At 39.7% G+C, this 13822-nt stretch overlaps 2 protein-coding genes across 2 annotated transcripts; both read left to right on the forward strand.

Annotated features, from left to right (window-relative positions):
- The first annotated feature begins 244 nt into the window (after nucleotides 1-244).
- LOC129823746 (regulator of G-protein signaling 21-like) lies at nucleotides 245-4580 on the forward strand. Its single transcript, XM_055882707.1, has 5 exons — nucleotides 245-543; nucleotides 1495-1593; nucleotides 2057-2118; nucleotides 2724-2890; nucleotides 3923-4580. Exons 1-5 carry the CDS (start codon nucleotides 422-424, stop codon nucleotides 4181-4183), a joined length of 711 nt encoding a protein of 236 aa, XP_055738682.1. The 5' UTR covers nucleotides 245-421; the 3' UTR covers nucleotides 4184-4580.
- A 5653-nt stretch (nucleotides 4581-10233) lies between these two features.
- On the forward strand, nucleotides 10234-11869 carry LOC129823747 (regulator of G-protein signaling 21-like). The gene is made up of 3 exons (XM_055882708.1): nucleotides 10234-10342; nucleotides 10573-10739; nucleotides 11660-11869. Exons 1-3 carry the CDS (start codon nucleotides 10234-10236, stop codon nucleotides 11828-11830), a joined length of 447 nt encoding a protein of 148 aa, XP_055738683.1. The 3' UTR covers nucleotides 11831-11869.
- Nucleotides 11870-13822: the final 1953 nt, after the last annotated feature.

Below are 13822 nucleotides of genomic sequence, written 5' to 3' on the forward strand. Positions count from 1 at the left end.
AATTTATTAATGCATGTTCAACGCACATCACTATACACGACACGGCGTTGATGAGAATATCAATCTATTGCTTATAGAAGCTTGATGGAGTCCTATTGTAGGATGAATCCACGTTTGTGCAGAGTGTTACTGCTGCGACTGCAACATTTATCTGCTAATAGGAAGCTGTTGTATTCTGTGAAGTTCATAGGTGCTCGGTTTAAAGCAGGATGTTGAGCGTGGGGGGATTTTCTCTGTCACTGATGATGCGGTAAACTGAGTAGTTCACCTAGGTCAGGAAGTAGCGTGGACGGTACAGGGGAAATGTTTGGGCTATGTTGTAGCTTTAAAAAGAGATGTGGGACAAACCATAGGGTTAAAGGAGCACTAAGAACTGATTGTGCTCTGCTTTCATATATGCTAAAGTTAGAAGGAAGCTAGAATGGAAACACTTGTTTTTCTGTTTCCTCAATTGAACTATTTTGCCCCAAAAGAGGAAGCATATTTCAAAATGCTCGGTCCTGAGGACATGTTGGCACCGAGAATGAAAGCTAGTAATTTCAGGTAGGTCATTTTTTTTCTCACTTGAAATTTTCTCATCCTTTATATTTTATTGAAAGCAGCAATTGATTTTTGTGTCTTTGAACAATTCTATAAAGCTTCTAAGTCCTTCTTTCATTACATTTTGTAAGAATGCCACTTCCTATATTTGCATTGCGCAACAAGAATTGGAGAAAGACAGACAAAGTATACCTTTAATTTGAATATGTAATCTGATATTGTGACCTCCACTCTTCAAGTGTGACTTATTCTTCCACTCTTTAAGTGTTGCTGTCAACTTCATGATGTAAAGGGCTGTCCATAGCACCATGCTTGACTTGTTTCTATAGAGACTGTACATGTGTACCTGAAAGCCATTTCCATGGTCTCAATAGCTGGAGATGAGAAAACAAACATTACTTCATTAAGGTGACACCTTAGAATGAACAGTTCTGAGTTATGTACCTTGGTTCATTTTATTTGCGTCAGAGTATTTGCCAAGACAAGTGGAGCTATACAGTAGGCGTTAATGAGTCATGATGTTGTTTGTTTGAGTGAAGTCATTTGTAGCTGTCTCAGTTTGTTGGTACTTTTGATGTAGAACAGTGAGGCAAATTAAATGACTCTATGCGACGGGGGGTAAATTGTGACACCGTTAAATCCATCTATGAACTATTCAAACAGTTGAATAATACAACCTAGACAGGAATTAGAGAGGAGACAGGGAAATACAAGTTGTAGTGAATGACACAGTTTCAGTCGCTGTCACCGTGAATTCCTGTCTATGCAAATTCTCTTGCTGTTTCTTGTGGCTGTCTGAGTTGAGGTGCAGAAGTACATTTCCCCTTGGTTTCCCTTTGTTCTGTGTTTCTGGACATTATTTGGTGGTTGGTTTCTAGTTTCAGAATGTTGGTTAGCCCACTGATGCCATCTTGCTGTGCCAGTTTTCTCAGTGTTCATTCCTTCTGGTTGCAGATTGAAAGACAAGAAGAGCAGACTGAGCCTTCTGTTGACCAAGTCAGGCTCCCATGAAAACATCAATCCAGAAAAAAAGACAGACACCACCAACAACAAGTAAGACATCAGTCTTAAAAGGCAAAGCAATGGAAAGAGATTGCCCTGGAGAATAACGTAACATGTTTCTTTGCCCCAGTTGCCCAATTTGTATTGAAGAGCATTTTCAATCGTAAAGGTATATTTCAGCGTAATTATATTTAGATAATTGTTACCTTATCTTGAAAGCAGCATTGCCCAAATACTACTTCAAGGAAACGAATACGAAGCTAAATATATCATTTAGCTGAATTATCCCTTTAAATTCATGCAATATGCAGTTACTTTTCCTCAATCCAAATACAAGAGGGAAACAACGGAATGTAAACATGGCCCACCGTCAGCTTTCAAAAGGATCAAACCGAAAGATATATAAACAAATGAATGCAGCATCATTAGCAGAAGACTTAAATTATATCTCTTCCTGTTTCCTGCAGCATCATTAGCAGAAGACTTAAATTATATCTCTTACTGTTTCCTGCAGCATCTCACCAGAGGCAGCGTTGAGATGGAGCGACTCCTTTGAAGATCTGATCAGACATTCAGGTTAGATTGAAGTCAGCGATATCTCATTTAGTCACAAATTGCGAGTCTAAACCATTTTTGTTCAAAGCACAACTTTAATGGGAAGAAACAGTGTCTTTTGGGAAATTAAAGGTTAGAGAAGAACAATGGAATTTGACTTGAGGTTTTCAGTGTTTGGTAAGACTTTCAAACCTGTCTAACTTCCTGATATGTCTATTGAAGAGTGTTTTCTTACAGCTATAACTCATTTTGGTCTAGAGTGTCATAGAGATCAGTGGTTGAGTGTTTGATATTGTCTTTTCCACTTTTCATTGAGAGCAGGTTGGGAATCTATAGAGCTTGCCAATTTATATTATGAATATGAATAAACAATAAAAAAATATATGTAATAATTAACAAGTAGCCTAAACAAATATAAGGCAAGTCTTTCAGTGAATATAGTCTGGAATTCAATCAATCAGGTGCTTACAAAGTAACACATCTACAGCATTAGCCTCAAGTGGGCACAATGCAGATCCCTTTGTGGCCATTACTCTGGTAACAGTACATGCTAATTTTCCTTCACATAGACCTCCTCGTTGAATCCAATAGATCATTAAAGAGTATGTTCTTCTCCCCCGATGCAGACGGAGTGGAGACGTTCTCTCAGTTCCTCAAGACAGAGTTCAGTGAGGAGAACATTGAGTTCTGGTTGGCTTGTGAAGAGTACAAGACCATCGACTCGGAAATCCGGCTCATCTCCAAAGCCAAGCACATGTATTCTGTCTTCATTGAAGCCGAGGCCCCAAAAGAGGTATATATATATATATATATATATAGTGCTCCAGAAATGAAACCAAATAGGCCTTGCTGGAGCTTTATATCAGTGGCAATGGAAAAACTGTGAGCCCTATCAATATAAATTCCCTGAAGCTGATGCTTGGTCAATGGGATTATTAAAATATTCAAAGAAAGATACAACTTGATCTTCTTTGCACTTCTATGATCTTGACATAGTTTGAAGAATGGCTGATTAGATGCAATGCATCAGCATTCACTGGTATACATACTTTGACCTTTATAAACTATGCACAGGAACTATGCGGAAGTTACAATGAGTAAGATGCAAGAACAGAGTCCTGAGAACCATGTGATTTAGAAATTGCTCTAATCCCCTAGTGAGACAGACATGACCATTACAGAACCATGTGGTTTAGAGACGTTATACCCACAGGCAGCATTGGATGAAGACTGATGTGACCGTGTGGTCTTCTTTCTCTGCAACTAGCAGCAACTGAACCAGTGATGTAACACCCACGCACTTTCAGTTTGACATCAAGACGTTAGCTCAGTCAGATAATAAGCTAGCAGGACTTCAAAACCACATGCCTTTTCAGTCTGGTGTTCTATGTGCTGCAAGGACAGCAACATGTGAAGACTGAAAAGTGTAATATGGACACCACATTTTACTTATATGGAGGGCTCTGAGTAAAGTCAACTCAAAACAATGTCTCAAGGAGGCTCTGAGTAAAGTCAACTCAAAGCAATGTCTCAAGGAGGCTCTGAGTAAAGTCAACTCAAAACAATGTCTCAATGAGGCTCTGAGTAAAGTCAACTCAAAACAATGCCTCAAGGACACACTGGCCCAATCTCAAAATGTACCACTAGATCCGACGTCCTATGCACTTGTAGAGATCAGAGTAGATTTGATTGGTTTAAACAATATAGTGAAACTTCTACCTAGCCAATCAGAAGGAAAGGTGGTGCTATTACCATATCACCATATCTAAGGGTTGATTAGCCATATCCACTCAACATACTCATAATAGTGTCACTTGTCTTTTAGGTCAACATCGACTATGCCTCCAAGGTGGCCATCCAGAAGACCATGGCTTCGCCGACGAATACCTGCTTCGATGCGGCGCAGAGCAAAGTCTACAGCCTGATGAAAAAAGACTGCTACCCAAGGTTCCTCACGTCAGACATCTACCTGCACCTCACCAAGAGGAAAGGCCCCGGGACCACCATGTACCGCCGGAGGTCACGGTCCTGCGTTTTCAATGAGCCGCGAGGGGAGGCCACCAGCGACTCCTCTGACTGGTTGTAGCCGAGAGAAGCACAATGCACAATACACACACTCACACACGGACACACACGCACACACACGGACACACTCACGCACTTTTCCAAATTCACTTGCAGTGCAATGCCTATCGCTGACTAGCTGTGTGATTGTGGAAAGTTGTACCTTTTTAATGAGAGACTTTTTGAAGAGATTTGACTTTACAGCTATCAATTAAAATGTTCCCCATCTAGACAGCAAACATGAACAGACTGTGTAAGAATACTAATATGCAATATTCATCTTGTTTACCGTTAAATGTCTTGCCACTGCTTGTATTAATTCAATAATTTATTCTAATAATATGTTATGTTGGCTTTTAGTTGTAAATTGTATATATTGTCTGGAGAGTAATTATTGGAATAAACAACATATTATGAAATGTTTTTTATTTATTTATTTTTTACAAAAGGTTCAATCATGTCAAAAGAGACAAACGTAATGGTAGTGCATTACACCGTCAGAAGGGTTGATAGAAGGATCTGGAAGGAACCCAAATCACTGAAACATTTATAGACCTCACCAAGCAAGTGAGAAACCACTCTAGGATTGGAATTATTCACGTCATTGGTATGCATACAGTATTCCTTCCAAAGACAAATATGTAATCATTCCAAGCTTGCCAGTGATCCAACTGAGTCTATGGCAGCGTTCCAAATTACACCTTAGTTCATATATAGTGCACTACGTAGGGTTCTGGTCAAAAGTAGTGCACTTTGTAGGGAACAGAGTATCGTTTGGCACGCGACCTTTCCCTTTCAAATGTGTATGCGGTGGGAGGAAGCGTACACATAATTCACATAGTCCCTGGGTTTAGTGGGCCTATTTTCTGTCATTAACACATGTCAGGGTCTCCTTTAGCCTTTGGAACAATGCAGTCGTCTCATGCTGAGTTACTGTCATTCCAGCATGACCAGAATGCCTCATAAATTAATATCTTTATGCATGCATGTAAAGGGCGTTGGAATGCATAATGCTCTGACTTGTATTCATTGAAATGGTGGGAAAAAATAAGAATAGAATAGAATAAAATAAAATGTGTAGTCAAAGATGTGTTATAAAAGTATCATTTGTTCTAAAAGTAACGCTCACGAGCCAAAACAGGTCCCCCAAAAGTGTGCTTTACGTCATCCATTTCCTATGATATGTTACGTCCTGCAAAAAAAACAAATAAAAAATCCGCTGCAATTCGTGTAATATGTTACGGATTCCAATTTGCACAATAGGTTACGAATTTGTAAGCGCTTAAGTTTGCGTTCAATCTCTTTAGTACAGTGCTGTTGTTAAATTCATCACAGCAAAGTGATGAACTTGTTTCCCTTCCTGTAGGAGTTAAATGACGTCCAGGACTGGCTCCATGGCATCTTCACTAAGGGAGTTTGGTCAGTCTGTTTAAAACACTGCATTGCCTGGACATAAAAAAAATCAAGGACTATTATTAGTTAAAATTCTTAGACAGTTCACAACAATGTTGAATCCTCCGAATAGAGAAATCAATAAGCGCAACACCCTAAGGCCCCTCAGACCAAAAAACATGATCAAATATTTAGATCCAAGTAACATTGATTTAATACAGGAATGCTAACCATGTTCTATGATTCCTTAACCCTCACTGATTCTAACCTATTTTTATTTTATTTAACCAGGCAAGTCAGTTAAGAACAAATTCTTATTTACAATGACGGCCTACCCGGCCAAACCCAGACGACGCTGGGCCAATTGTGCGCCGCCCCATGGGACTCACAATCACGGCCGGTTGTGATACAGCCTGGATTCAAACCAGGAACTGTAGTGACACCTCTTGCACTGAGATGCAGTGCCTTAGACCGCTGTGGTACTCGGGACTGTGACACTATGACTGACTTACAGTGGAGGAGGCATATAGTGCCAGGAGTGGATGAGGACGGACACTGTAGGATTCAAATCCTTGACATGATTTTTTTTTAAATAGACATTCATATTTCTTTCACACAGACGGGCAGGCATTGTTGCAGCACTTTGGGAAAATGTGCAGGCTGCTGAAGGGCCCGACGAGGACACACAGCGCCTCACTGTGGCTTAGTAGAGAAGGCTCCCTGACCACAGTGTGGGACAGGAGTATTTCCTGGGCAAGTCCAGTAGCCCGAAAAAAAAACTCTTGGCCCTTGTTATGATTCATGATTAGGGCCTGGAGTTTTACCTGACCGTGTGATCTGCTTACTGGGGAAAACTCCTGGTGCTAGGTATGGCAGCTAGGTGAAATGGTGTTGGAAGAGGAAGAGACTAGTATAAGTGTAACACCTGTATATTATTGGTATAATAAACATTTCACAATGTCATATCTACATGGAAGCTATTTCTGTTTTTGTGTGGGATGCTTTCAAAGCCAACTATTCTGGGTTAACTTCAATGAGAATCAACCAGCTATGTATTGTTAGGAGGCAAAGTATCTATCCACCTAAATAAATAACAACCACAGAATTAACCAGCTATGTATTGTTAGGAGGCAAAGTATCTATCCACCTAAATAAATAACAACCACAGAATTAACCAGCTATGTATTGTTAGGAGGCAAAGTATCTATCCACCTAAATAAATAACAACCACAGAATTAACCAGCTATGTATTGTTAGGAGGCAAAGTATCTATCCACCTAAATAAATAACAACCACAGAACTAACCAGCTATGTATTGTTAGGAGGCAAAGTATCTATCCACCTAAATAAATAACAACCACAGAACTAACCAGCTATGTATTGTTAGGAGGCAAAGTATCTATCCACCTAAATAAATAACAACCACATCAGCAATAAACAGTGTCTCAGAGTCTGAAGTGCACCGATGACACCACTTCTAAGCACTGTGCGAAACAGGCACCTCTTTTGAAAATCAAATTTCCTAGTCTTGGTTTGTCCACACGGATGCAAATCGGGATCCCTGTGGTGTTTTCCATCACCTGGTGAGATTTACATTCCTGGTTTTGTTAGGGAAGCACATTAGGTCTTGGGCTGGATGACAATGGGGGTCAGGATAGGTGAGCAACACAGGCAGCACTGTCCTCGTATACCATGAAGACTGCCTTCATATACCATGACACACCATCATTTATCTTCATTAGACAATGCATCACGTGTCTGACACACATGGCTGTGGGTTTCCTATAGGTAGAAAGGGTATGCCTTGCACTTATTGCAACTGTTGATGACCTTTGACCCTCCATCTCCACCAGATGTTAAATACTTAACACCACTCAAAAGCACACAAATCATCTAGTAACTCCAATGTACAGTGGGGCAAAAAAGTATTTAGTCAGGCACCAATTGTGCAAGTTCTCCCACTTAAAAAGATGAGAGAGGCCTGTAATTTTCATCAAAGGTACACTTCAACTATGACAGACAAAATGAGAAAAAAAATCCAGAAAATCACATAGTAGGATTTTTAATGAATTTTTTTGCAAATTATGGTGGAAAATAAGTATTTGGTCACCTACAAACAAGCAAGATTTCTGGCTCTCACAGACCTGTAACTTCTTCTTTAAGAGGCTCCTCTGTCCTCCACTCGTTGCCTGTATTAATGGCACCTGTTTGAACTTGTTATCAGTATAAAAGACACCTGTCCACAACCTCAAACAGTCACACTCCAAACTCCACTATGGCCAAGACCAAAGAGCTGTCAAAGGACACCAGAAACAAAATTGTAGACCTGCACCAGGCTGGGAAGACTGAATCTGCAATAGGTAAGCAGCTTGGTTTGAAGAAATCAACTGTGGGAGCAATTATTAAGAAATGGAAGACATACAAAACCACTGATAATCTCCCTCGAACTGGGGCTCCACGCAAGATCTCACCCCGTGGGGTCAAAATGATCACAAGAATGGTGAGCAAAAATTCCAGAACCACATGGGGGGGACCTAGTGAATGACCTGCAGAGAGCTGGGACCAAAGTAACAAAGCCTACCATCAGTAACACACTACGCCGCCAGGGACTCAAATCCTGCAGTGCCAGACGTGTCCCCCTGCTTAAGCCAGTACATGTCCAGGCCCGTCTGAAGTTTGCTAGAGAGCATTTGGATGATCCAGAAGAAGATTGGGAGAATGTCATATGGTCAGATGAAACCAAAATAGAACTTTTTGGTAAAAACTCAACTCGTCGTGTTTGGAGGACAAAGAATGCTGAGTTGCATCCAAAGAATACCATACCTACTGTGAAGCATGGGGGTGGAAACATCATGCTTTGGGGCTGTTTTTCTGCAAATGGACCAGGACGACTGATCCGTGTAAAGGAAAGAATGAATGGGGCCATGTATTGTGAGATTTTGAGTGAAAACCTCCTTCCATCAGCAAGGGCATTGAAGATGAAACGTGGCTGGGTCTTTCAGCATGGCAATGATCCCAAACACACCGCCCGGGCAACGAAGGAGTGGCTTCGTAAGAAGCATTTCAAGGTCCTGGAGTGGCCTAGCCAGTCTCCAGATCTCAACCCCATAGAAAATCTTTGGAGGGAGTTGAAAGTCCGTGTTGCCCAGCAACAGCCCCAAAACATCACTGATCTAGAGGAGATCTGCATGGAGGAATTGGCCAAAATACCAGCAACAGTGTGTGAAAACCTTGTGAAGACTTACAGAAAACGTTTGACCTCTGTCATTGCCAACAAAGGGTATATAATAAAGTATTGAGATAAACTTTCGTTATTGACCAAATACTTATTGTCCACCATAATTTGCAAATAAATTCATAAAAAATCCTACAATGTGATTTTCTGGATTTCTTTTCTCATTTTGTCTGTCATAGTTGAAGTGTACCTATGATGACAATTACAGGCCTCTCTCATCTTTTGAAGTGGGAGAACTTGCACAATTGGTGGCTGACTAAATACTTTTTTGCCCCACTGTACATGCTCTGATTCACACAAAAGCCAATGAAGCCTGGAGTTATTGTAGAGTTAGATTTGGCAGACATATATCATATGCAGTATGCACAGAGTGCAGCCCAGTGCATAGCATACCATATTGTTGTCCATGTGTCCTTGAGATTAATGTGGAAGATATTCCACAACGGATATGTAAATCCAGTGTAATACACAGGACGCAGGGCGTTTCCCTTTATGCTCTATTAGTTTACGTCCAGGCTCCCGTCGACTGGCTTCATCAGCCAGTTTACGGCCAGGCTCCCGTCGACTGGCTTCATCAGCCAGGTCGCAGTTGTAAATGAGAACCTGTTCTCAACTAGCCTACCTGGTTAAATAAAGGTTAAAAAATATATATATGTATTGGGAAACCCTGCACTGGCTGACTATTTTTCTGTAATAATATATAGGCATGTATGTTTATTTTATGAATGTTGTTTTAACTGCCTATGGATGACTATCTTAAAGAGATTTTGGTAGCACTTTGTTTTACTGTGCAGTATTTATCCACTGAGAAATAATGTGGTGAAACGGTAATGGTACGCTCTTTTGACATTAGGGTTGTATTAGGATTATGTACTCTGCCTTTCATCCTCATATCTATAAATGATATTGAGGTGGACAGGATATAACAGAAGGCATGAGGGCCACTCCTTGAATCACAGGTGTATACTCTCTCTCCAAATATTTATATATATACCCTCTCTCCAAACATCACTTTGCATACTGATTTTCATGTGTTCCAAGGGGAGCCTTGTTTAGATCAGTCCATGCAACTTAACTCCTTCACCTCAAAACAATCCCAATCTCAGCTTCACACTGGCAGGAACTATTTTCTCTCTCCCAGACAGACAACACAGCCATGGCAATAAAGTGAGTTTCTTTATGTCTGATTCTGTAAATGAATGACTCTATATTTCAATATAAATTACAACTTGCTACAGAAATGTGAAGGGTCATATGTCCATTTTGAATTTAAGTTGATATGAATATATAATGTATAAGATAACAAGTAATTCGAATTTTTGGATGCTTTGTTGACTGGACAAAAAAAAAAAAGAATTGATGAAAACGATATTAATCTATTTTCTCTCCAGGTGTGAGGTAGATTTGATATTGTGTTTTGAGAACCACTGATAACTGCGCTAGTGATGGATCTCAACACTCTTTTCAAGGGTAGATTTTGTTGCTTTCCCAAGGACCCACTTGAAGAGGCTGAGACTTGGGGAGAGTCTGTGGACAAACTCCTGGGTTGTAAATGTAAGGACAAAGTTATATCTTTTTACTATATTGCCTGTCTGAAAGGCATCACCAAGAGTGCTAAATATATCAAGTTACTATTACTTCCAGTAACTAAAATGTATCAAGTTAGTATTACTGCCTTTATCAGAACTCATGTTCATATACTTTCTAACAATAACAAAAAATGAGAAATTCCCATTTCCAATAAATCTTACATTTTCCCTTTTCATATTCTTCCCTATTTCCAGCCGGGCAGGCGGCTTTCCGAGAGTTCCTTAAATCAGAGTATAGTGAGGAGAATATTCTGTTTTGGCTGGCCTGTGAGGAGTACAAGAACATCAAGTCTCTTCCAGAGATGATCTCATCTGCAAACAGGATCTACTCAGAGTTTGTGGAATGTGAAGCACCACGACAGGTAAGTAGCCATCTGGGACTGTGTATCGTGGAGCTGAACAGGATTGGGGAGGAACTGATTACATGTAATTGGTTACATGTCATCTGATTAAAAAGAAACTGTAACTGTAATTAGTCATGTGACCTGAAAAAATATTGTAATCAGATTACAGATGCTTTTGAAAAACTAGATGATTACTTCTTGGATTACTTTTAAATTCAGGAAGGATGTTGCAAGAAAAAATATACATTATGACACCTTTCCGTTTTCTCAATGACATTCAATTCAGTGTTGAAAAAAGACGCAAGTTTAAGTTTGTTCCTCCTGAGCGAGTCTGACCACAAGTCAGAGACCACTATGATGACACACCAAATGCTTTTGATGGATAATGTATGTCTTCTTCTAATGCCTCTCATGGGGAAAGTAATTCAAAAGTAACTGAAAGTAATACGATTACGTTACTGAGTTTTGGGTAATACAAAAGTTGGCATTACTGATTACAATTTTGGACAGGTAACTAATAACTGTAACAGATTACATTTAGAAAGTAACCTACCCAGGGCTGATTCTGAACTAGGATCAGTTTAGCCTTTAACATCATAATGAATAAGATGATATGGGCCATGAGAGAACTGATCCCAGATCAGCACTGCTACTCTGACACATATATTATCACAATCTGGTAAAACAGAATAAAACTCCACATTTCAACACAATTTGATATAACAAACTTCCCTGAAAATGAACAAATTCCTTAAAGGACCTGGTTGGATCTACACCTGGTAATGCTTGTCATTGTGCATATGCAGAGATTTATTACAGAAGTATTTAATCGGTATGACCTGCGTAGTCAGTAGACATAAGATCTAGATATAGAAATCTGTATAAAAAAAAGAAAGACCAAATAAATGCATTTACTGTACATTGTGTCTTGTTTAAAGATCAATATTGATTGTGGGACCAGAGAAAATATCACCAAGAACATCTCTCAGCCAAGCCTGACCTCATTCGACACGGCACAGAAGTTGATCTACAGTCTGATGGCCAGGGATTGTTACCCACGATTCCTCAAGTCAGACGTCTACCAGGATATGCTGAGGGGAGCAAGGTGACTCTCTCAAACGACAAACACTCTAAAAGTGTTTCTTAACCTTTTATGTACCAGAGATTGGCAAGATATATATAGTCCCTCCATCCATGGAGGACCACTTAGATTAAAGGGGTAGTTAACTTTTTGAAGGTGTTATCATATTTTCAATTTACCTAGGGTTTTGTTACGTGGGATGTAGTTTAGCAACTTCCAGAATATCCTGGCTAGAAAGTTTTTAACCTTTTACGGCAGTGGGCTAAATCAGGGTCACACAGAGTGACTCTTGGTAGTCTTAAACAAATCTACTTTGAAACAAAAGTATACACCTCACACACATGGTTATGGGCTTTAAAAAAGAAGACACATGTACCATGTCAGATATAGAGTTGAAATGTATTCAGTTTTGAGTTTGTATCCCAATATTACACTTTATATACATCACAGAAGACTGAAATATAACAAAACTGTTTGACATTGAAACACCGGATTTTCGTTGGGCTTTTTTAATAATCTTTATTAATGATGAAATGATGAAATATATGAATACCATTCCACCCATGAGGCCAAAGACAGAGCTTTTGGTCATTGTCTGCAGGAAAAGGCTACATGTAGCAATGCAAGTGGAAACGTATTGTATCATAGTGATGCAAAATAGTGCACTATCCCTTTAATATGTGGCAATCCTTAGTTGAAATAACAAAGTGGGAAACCTCGCCTCTGTTTTTGTAAAGAGCTGAGGAATGGGCCTGAAGAAATGTAACGTTTACAAACATTGGAGTAAAATAAGCTAATATTTGGGGTTCTGATGGATTTTGGCTGAACTATACTCGTGAGGCATCTATAAGTTATATTTGTCAAGACTCAATGGGTACATATCATTAATCTATACCTCCAAAAATGGATTTCGCAACTGCAGATTGCCCCTTTAAAACTAGCACTTGAGAACAGACTAAATGGCTGTCAGCTAACCATCTAACCAGAAACCATCTAATTGGTCCAGAGGTTGAGAAACACTACTCTAAAACATGAAGTATAAACTGGGTGGTTCCAGCCCTGAATGCTGATTGGCTGACAGCCGTGGTATATCAGACCGTATAGCACCATATGACAAAACATTTATTTTTACTGTTATAATTACGTTGGTAAACAGTTTAAAACAGCAGTAAGGCACCTCGGGGGTTTGTGGTATCACTGTTAGAGACTAAAATGGCTGTTAGAGACTAAAAGTTACCCCTTTGACCATAAATTAAATGACAAAATAAGCTCTTCATTTGTATCAATAGTATTATCACTTTTGTAATTATATGTAATCAGATACTGTCTCAAATTGAAATCAAAATTATCTGAATGAATCAAGCATCATATTCTAAATAAAATAAACTATGCAAATGAGTTTCCAAACTCCTGTCCTTCTGTGTGGAGAGATAGGTGCACTAGGTGCACTGATTACAGCAGTACAAAGTGGTATCACAGTGAATTCAGGCCTTTAAAGTTCCCAGTCAACCAGGGAGACAAAGAGAAGGCCTTTTCTTTCGCAATGTATCTTGCATGCTATAATTTTGAATTTGATGCAAAACATCCCAATTGTTTTGATTGACCATGATTGTGGTCCGATTAACTTCCCTTCTCCCTGAAGAGAGCACACATTCACTCCCCATCGTGGATAAATATGAATGGAAACGAGAAATATGATGCAAACTCCCTCTTGCCCGAGTTGGCATCAATCCAATACTTCCAAATCCGTGAGGGGTGCGTGAGCAAGTCGACACACTTCAAGAATCCAGGCTGTATCACAGCCGGCCGTGATTGGGAGTCCCATAGGGCGGCGCACAATTGACCCAGTGTCATCCAGGTTTGGCCGGTGTAGGCCGTCATTATAAATTAGGATTTGTTCTTAACTGACTTGCCTAGTTAAATAAAGGTTAAATAAAAATTACAATGACATTTTGTTTTATGGTTAGAAGGGTTTAGGGGGGATGTGGTCCCTGAAGTGCGTGCAGGTTTCCAACTCCAG

This window comes from Salvelinus fontinalis, chromosome 26, assembly GCF_029448725.1.
Source record: "Salvelinus fontinalis isolate EN_2023a chromosome 26, ASM2944872v1, whole genome shotgun sequence".
Lineage (NCBI taxonomy): Eukaryota > Metazoa > Chordata > Actinopteri > Salmoniformes > Salmonidae > Salvelinus > Salvelinus fontinalis.

Coding starts and splice junctions, on each gene's coding strand:
- LOC129823746 (XM_055882707.1), top strand. CDS start 422: ATGGAAACACTTGTTTTTCTGTTTCCTCAATTGAACTATTTTGCCCCA. Junction 544..1,494: donor ATGAAAGCTAGTAATTTCAG/GTAGGTCATTTT, acceptor TTCTGGTTGCAG/ATTGAAAGACAAGAAGAGCA. Junction 2,119..2,723: donor AGATCTGATCAGACATTCAG/GTTAGATTGAAG, acceptor CCCCCGATGCAG/ACGGAGTGGAGACGTTCTCT.
- LOC129823747 (XM_055882708.1), top strand. CDS start 10,234: ATGGATCTCAACACTCTTTTCAAGGGTAGATTTTGTTGCTTTCCCAAG. Junction 10,343..10,572: donor CAAACTCCTGGGTTGTAAAT/GTAAGGACAAAG, acceptor CCCTATTTCCAG/CCGGGCAGGCGGCTTTCCGA. Junction 10,740..11,659: donor AATGTGAAGCACCACGACAG/GTAAGTAGCCAT, acceptor TCTTGTTTAAAG/ATCAATATTGATTGTGGGAC.